Source organism: Amia ocellicauda, chromosome 22 (genome assembly GCF_036373705.1).
Source record: "Amia ocellicauda isolate fAmiCal2 chromosome 22, fAmiCal2.hap1, whole genome shotgun sequence".
In the NCBI taxonomy this organism is placed as follows: Eukaryota; Metazoa; Chordata; class Actinopteri; order Amiiformes; family Amiidae; genus Amia; species Amia ocellicauda.
In genome coordinates this window covers 18,533,527-18,541,317 of record NC_089871.1, presented here as the reverse complement: position 1 = coordinate 18,541,317, position 7,791 = coordinate 18,533,527, and the positions used below count along the sequence as shown (strand labels likewise).

The 7,791-nt window shown below is 39.4% G+C and overlaps 1 protein-coding gene across 3 annotated transcripts in view; it reads right to left on the bottom strand.

The window, feature by feature from the left end:
• Positions 1 to 3,830: 3,830 nt before the first annotated feature.
• gng7 (guanine nucleotide binding protein (G protein), gamma 7) overlaps positions 3,831 to 7,791 on the bottom strand; it is a 160,134-nt gene continuing 156,173 nt past the window's right edge. For all 3 annotated transcript variants that reach the window (XM_066695284.1, XM_066695282.1, XM_066695283.1), the window contains 2 exons: positions 5,125 to 5,245; positions 3,831 to 4,772 (listed from right to left, as the gene is read on the bottom strand). In XM_066695284.1, the coding sequence (XP_066551381.1) occupies positions 4,647 to 4,772; positions 5,125 to 5,205 (207 nt within the window). In that variant the 5' untranslated portion in view covers positions 5,206 to 5,245 and the 3' untranslated portion in view covers positions 3,831 to 4,646. The remainder of the gene's footprint in view (positions 4,773 to 5,124; positions 5,246 to 7,791) is intronic.

Sequence of the window (7,791 nt, the reverse complement as noted above, 5' to 3'; positions counted from 1 at the left end):
TAGAAGGCTAATAGACAATTTTGACTGACATAGCTGGGACTGGGTTTAGTTCCCAGGCCTTGCTCCTTTAATATCACCCACTTAGGAGCCAACCTCCTATCAGAACCTGGATCCAACACATCAAAAGCACCAATAGGATACATAGCTTGTGAATCTCATCTATCTCCCTTCATAGGTATTTCCCAAGCCTCAGTGTTCAGATTCCACAACTCTGGGGACAGAATCCTCCCCCCATTCTTCCCAATGGTTCTAATTTAAATAGATTTTGCAAGAGCAAAGCCATTAACCAGTCATCCAGAACACTGTATTTTAAGACCAGGCTCTCTCCCTATTGTTAATCTTTTACCAGGATGTGTTCCCCTTGTTCCTTCTGATTTCAGCAGATTTGATTTCTCACTCCCTGCTGAAACAGTCTGATAAAATATTGAGAAGCACTGGCTGAGTTTTATCCTGCTATCCTTCTGTAATCAAGGGTTTAATTCTGCAGGAAAATAATCAGGAAATAAATCAGGGCTCAGATAACAGCTGAGTCTGTTTCACATATTGTTTTTCATATTGGCTGTGCTAGTCTAGAACTACCCAGACCGCTTTTTAATGCATATTTACAATAAGCATGGTGTTTTTATTGCCTTGGTGCACTGATGGTATAAGTATGCCATCGTTAACCAAGGTCTGGGAAACACAATACACAGTTTTTTGTGGTGTATCGAACACTGCTGTACGGACCAAAACACAGCCAGGACATTTTGAAATTGTTTTTAAATAAGTAGCTTTGCACTGTTTTTTTGGTGGGGGGTCTGCAACTGGCACTGCTGCTTTGTTGCACTGCACTGCATAAGGTTGTTCTTTCACTGCATACCACAAGAATACTACAACACTTCTCTACTGAGATATTTTGGCGGTTTTTATTGCTTCCAAAATGCTCAGATGAACAGCAGGCAATCATACAAGTCCTCAAGTTCCCCACCCCCCACATCCAGTTAAGAACCCTTTTGCTGTGGTTAGTATGTGTTCTAATGTGGGGGGGTACTGTAACTGTTTGATTTCTGCTCTCTAAGGAAGTGGCCACTGGTGCTGCACTACATGATGGGATTGTGAACATGAGGCGGATTGTAATTTTACATCTGACCCCATCAGTATAGTTGCCCCTTGAACAAATCAAACTTATACCACCAGGATATAATAGGGTCCTGGTTTGGCTCAGTGAGCAGCACTGAAGAACCATGACAATATAGGTGGCTGAGGACAGAGGCAGGTGGGAAGATTAATATTTCATGGGCTTCCACAGGAAGGAAGGAGACAGATACTTCCCATTTCAATATGTTTGGTTTCAGTCACGAGGGGACCTGGGAGATTTGGGGAAAATTAAAGTTTTATAAGTATGGCAAACGAGATCCTTGCAAGGGATGGGGACTGGAACAGCGTTTCTTAGACAAGTAGGTCATGGAGAATCAACCCCTTTGCAAATGTGATTCCAATAACAGGAACCGAAGTTAGTGGAAAGAACTGAGTTGGGTTACAGAAATGCCAGAGAAGACAGTCTTGCACTCACTTACAGAGATGGTATCAGTGGAGGTGGTATCCTGTCACACTGCACTCTTGCTGGCTAATACTGTACACTGCTCAGACAGAACCACGGAGCACCTTAGTACTTTTGACTTGGAAGTTTTACGAGGTTGAACGTCCTCATTACTGCTATTACTGAGAATGGAACGTGTGCAAGTCAGATCCTTGTCATCGTTGTTGAGATTAAACCAGTTTCAGGTTGGATTCTGAACAGACAAAGCCCATTCCCTTTTCCGCTGTGCGCCATCCTGAAAGAGCACAACCATGTTTTTTCTCAAGACCCTCGCTACAGAGATTGCAGGTAACAATAGCGTCCCCTGACTCCATAAAGGCCGGCATTCTGAGAGTTGATTCTCTACCCAACTGATGTATGAAAGCAATGGGAGTTCTACAGTTAGAAAAGTGCAGATCATTTTTTTTTCTGTTGATGGTATGGCTTAGTAGAGGTGTCTAGGTTGTTGGCACTGTAGAAAAAATAGCTGCTTCTACCTGATGGGAGACCAGGTACTAAAACTCTGTCTTTCCCCACCATTCTCATCCCTCATCCTAAAGGGAACATTCACTCCCAATCCCAATCCCATTCCATCCTCATGCATGGTTTTTCAGATTCTCAACAAAGGCATCCAAATGATGTACTGTAAAGTATATATGTATCTATAGCCCAATTCACACTGAAATGTCAGAAAAATGCAGGCAACATTTTACTGCTTTTTTCCTATTGCACCCCCATTCACACTGGCTTTGAAAGCTGGCAAAATGCAGGCAAGTACGCTTTCAAACAGAAAACAGAGAAAGCTGGCATTAGCACTGTAGCCTTGGGAACGAGATGCTACAGAAGTCTGTGGATTTAGGAGAGGAGACACGGGCCGATATTCTGGACGTGTTTGTAAATGTTCGATAATTTCCCCATTTTGCCAACTTCCATTGTGTTTACTGGGTTATTAGTTCTAAGCAGGGCGCTGGTTTGGTTCGTACTCACTACCAAGAACAAATAGTATGGAAACACTAACGATACATCAATCTAGGGTGCATTTTTACTCTATGACTAGGTCATCAGGTTGTAAGGTTACGTGTTTTTGCGGTGTGGTCACTGGACCCAGTGGTCACAGATAATTTGAACCAGTGAACCCAATATGAGACTCGGCTATCGGTTAATGGTTGTGTAATGAGAGGCACTGTGTGGGGTCTTGACATATACTGCAACAAAGTTAAATCAACTACAATAAATGACAAAAAAAGTATGACATTACATTGTGTGTATATCTATATCTATACCAATAGTCTGGGTGTGCAGATCTGCAATTGATTGATGGCTCAAAACAACTTATTTTATTTTTCATTAGACATTACTGCCTTAAAATAAAATAACTTGAAACAAACAACCGTTAGTGTATCCTATAATGCAGTTTAAGAAGTTTGTCTATGTATAGAGATGTTATATTTTGCATGATTTATTGGTATATAACTTCTGACATATGTGTGACAATAGTTAGCATTATATACATCACCAACCTGTTGGTTCATCAATAACATTGCTATTGTTAACATTGTTATTTTCAAAACGACCCGGTCCGATTTTGATTACGGTTATGACCACAAGTTCTTCGTCAAAGGTGGATTAACCATGTTCCATTGTTGTCAAAACACAAAAACGCGCTCCTATTCTTATTGGTTGCTCCAGTTAGCTAACACACTGCATTGGGAATGTAAGGACGTGATGCGTCATATGCCGGCATTCGTTTTCCTGCTCCATTCACACAGACCTGTTGCTGGAAAAATGCTGGCATTTAGACTAGGTCCCAAGGTGGAAAATTGCTGGTGTCAAAATGCCGGCATAAACCCAATCACACAGACCTTGCCGGCAACAAAATGCATTTGTTTCAGTGTGAATGGGGCTTATGTCTTCTTATGACCTACGGTCATTTACATTGATGGCAAATGCAGAAGGTTAAACATTGTTTAATCTGTAACAGATTTAAAGAAAGTCCTCCAAAAGATAATATAAATATATTATAAATAGCTAATGATAGAAGTTTCTTTTGATTTCTAATGCTGTAATCTCTCAGTATTATGTGATATGTCAGATCCTATGCTAACCTAAGACCATTGACACTGCTTTCCATACTGGCATGGCAACTGGATGATATATAGTGACTGAAAATGCTTATGAGAGATGAGAGAATATAATGTTCCACTACATGGTCTACAGGCTTACACATTTTAACAAAATAAATTCACGGGAACAAATAATGAAATGCTATATATTTGGTTGAAACCCTTTATAAAAGGCCTACATTTTAAATATCCCAATTCTGGTCTGACATAAGGCATTATATATTCATGTCATTCCGCTTTTGAATTATTTACATTTAAATATTATCATTTGACATAAACGCTGGTGTCCCGTTTAATTATTTTGGCTAGTCTAGTTCCCCATTTCTCTGCATGTGCACTGGGCATAGACTGGGTAACTAGTATGCCAGTTTTAACGTGCTTACATCCGTAGTTTTTCCTTGCAATTTCAATGGCATACACTGTAAAAGAGTTCTTTTTTTGTAAAAGAGATGGTGCATCTTCAGCAGTTTGGCAAAACACTTCCACAAATAAAAATAAAATAAAAAAATAGCCACTTGCAAAACTAACAAACGGCAAAGAGAAACTAATACAGAGCAACCAAAAGCCCTGACTGAGCTAACCAGCCAGTCTGCATTGGCAGATTTAATCAGATTCTGCCCTGATCGATCCCAAACACCAAACACCTCTTTCTATACTATGCCGCCCACTTTAGGAAACTTGGATTTCCACCCCAGAAATAGAAATGTGTCCCTCCCTTATTGAAAACCTTTATGCAATCAATAGGTTAACAAATAACAAAAACAAAACCCCACGTTCACCTTGACCGACTGATTTCCCCCTTTTAATGTTGTTTAGATTCCCCCCTTTGTTTTTTGCCCCTTCACTCGCGCTAGTGTTGGTTTTCTCTGAGATTGGTGTCACAGGTTAAAGGTTGGTGTTAACTGGACACTCCTAGGGGGCCCTTTTTAAAGGAGGGGGCGGCGGCTGGGGCCGGAAGGGGAGGGCTATAGGATTATGCAAGGCTTTTTGTCCTTAAAAGGATTCTCGGAAGCAGGGACTCCAACCAGCAGGGGGTCATTACGGGCGTGTTGCTCGCAGTAGTTCATCAGGTCTGCCGCTGCCTTGGACACCTATGGGGAAATAGCAGGTCACAGTATCAGCAAGCACATATCACATCACAGTTACATTGTTCACATCTGTAGTCTCTCCCCGATCCCCTCTTTCCCTCTCTGTTCCTCCTCCATAGGTCAGTTACTTTTGACTACCTCAGTTGGTTCTCTATGGCTATTTATTTATTATATGATTATTTATTTTCACTAATAAATTATGTTTGATGAACTGATGCAATGAACGTCCTTAAAATGGGGGGAGTCAGGTATTAAAGTAGAAATAATTGTCAAACCCCCCCCCAGATTTTTTGTTCAATATGGCAGGTTCTGTGTCAGAGTTCTGTAGCTAGCTACACCTATCACCAGCTATCACCTTGATACGCTCAATCCCAGCCTCGATACGCAGCTGCTCCACCAGCTTTCTGGCCTGTGCTATGTTATTAGTCGTTGACATTCTCTGCCATCGGTTCAAGGCCCCAGCAATAGAGAAAACACTGTGAGAAAGAGAGAGAGAAAGATAGCAAAGTCACAAACAAAACAAGGCCTACAGTTTGATTTAAAAGGCCTGTTCTTCGCATGTTTCAAGAGCACATCTTCCAGTAATCAGCCATGACATCTGTCTAAAGTCAGGGGGAAAAACCTGTGGTAAACCTGGAAAACTTATGCACACCTCAAGTATATAACCTTGTGAAACTAGAGGTCTGTTGTCAGTTGGCATGTTACTTGCTTTAAAAAATAAATACTGCAGAGACATGAAGTTATAATAGAAATCAATGCCAAAATAATAATACATGAAAAAATACAAAAAGCATTGTGTTACTCTTTCATAACATGGTCCTGCATTCACTGTATTCAGACACTGACTGACTTGTACCCTTAGGTGGTTAGAAAACAAAAACAATATTCTAACAGAGCTTCACTGAAACACTTTTTAACATCACAACAACAAAAAAACATTTATCATGGCTTGATTAGCACTTATCTCTGTGTGTAGCCAAGGTAACATCAATAAGTGTAGACATCTGTTTTATATTGGATGGCAATCACTTTCACCCTAATGATTAAAAACTTAAATTACACCATGTTACCAAAAGTACTGTTTCATCTGGGAGCAGTGCTGGTAATTGATTTGTACCAGAGTTTGTGTGCTGTGTAGGGGGAGTGTGAGTGTACATACATTTGCAACCTCTTGCACACAATGTTGCACACAATTGGGTCTGATAGTTTTTCTGTGGTGGAATGGTAGGTGGTTTCATTCCAAGTCCACTGTTGAAATATGATTGAATTCAGTAGTGGATTATTGATAAATAAAGACTACATGCCTGACTGTAAAGACACTATCAAGGTAACCACAGGATAAATGCTACAACTCAAAGTGGGTCAGTATGGGTCAGTACAGTGTTAATTTTGGCAGATATTTTAGATTTAATTTTAGTGTTACTCTTTTGACTAAAATGCTTATCAGTTTTAGTCACATTTTAGTAATTTCATATTTCATTAGTTTTAGTTAATATTAGTCGACGAAAACTCCTGCCATTTTAGTCTAGTTTTAGTCAATGTAATTTTAGTCACATTACATTATGTCTGATGCCAGATGTTTACATCAATTAGTGGATGGATGCAAAACATAAACATGTATTGATTGACTTAATTTGAAATCAGATCACAAACAGGTATTGTAAACTTCATGGTCACAAGTTTGAAGTCTCTCTTGAAAATTTTTGTAATAAGAATAGAGATACAAGAACAGTATGGAAGCATACAGTGGACTTTATTCAAATGCAAATGTAATCCCACAATTGCATTTTCATTTTTTATTCATGCACGCGTTATTTAGGTAAAAATGCAAATACAATTATTTTATTTGTATTTTTATATTCCAGTATGCACATTCGCTGGCAATATTACAATTTCAAATGGCTTTTGCATTAATATTTCGTTTTCAAACTTCACCCGCTGATACACAAAAGATTGGATGTTTAAAGTGTAATTAAAAGCATAAGCATATTGTAGCCAAGCATGAATTGTGCTTCATGCTGTAAGCGCTTAACTTGGCTTACTGTACTTATACGTTAACCAATTAGATCATAACTTTACTTATTACAAGATCCGCACTTACCAGTCGTGTATAAAAAATATCCTAATAAAAATAAAATAAAATCAATCAATTAAGTAGGGTCACTTTTTCCATTAAAGGAACTTATGGTTGAAGGAAGAAGATGGCATTCAGGTGTTTGTTTCAAATAATGTTTACCAACATACACACCTGCTAAATGTATTCAATTAGTTGTTTCAGTTTTTTTTATTATTCTTTTTATTTACATTGATCGTTAAATCAATGAATGGACAGGCAATCTCCAGGACTAGGGATAGAGACCCCTGCCATATTGTGTGTAAAGTTCTTTGAGTAAATCTCTCCTTGTTCTCAGTCTTCCTCCACCTTTTCCTAAGACACTTCTGGGAAACGATTGATCAGCAAAGGGCACACTTATATTACCTGAACTTGAAAATGCACGTTTTCTTGTTGTATTTTTTGGGGGATGAGGGGTTCAAATGAAAAAACAGGAGGCAGTGTACACAGTGCAGCGATGAAAGATGGTGTAAGAGATAAAAGTGCCCCATGGGTTTAGGCTGTGGTATCGATAACGTCTCTGGCAGCCCCTCACAGCACTGTCGTTACAGGTGATCGTGGTAAACAAACAAAAAGGAGGTGAAAAGGGAGGTAAGAAATCAAAACAACACAAACAATGACATCAGAACCGTGTCATCTAGACAACAAAAGTGCTTAACATCGTGTCCGACACCCCCACCCCACTCCCTCCAGGGACCTTCCAATACATACAGGAGCTGCTTCATTAAAATGAAAAATAAAAGGAAAGTCAGACACCAACTAATCACTGCTTTAGTCATCGGTAAGCTTTTCAAAATCCACCAGATGTTTATTAGTTCAGAGTACATAGTATGGAATTGATTTGTTGTTCCCACAGAGTGCTAATCAGGTTTCCGATACTGACTAGTTTACGAGGCGCAAGTTTGTGTC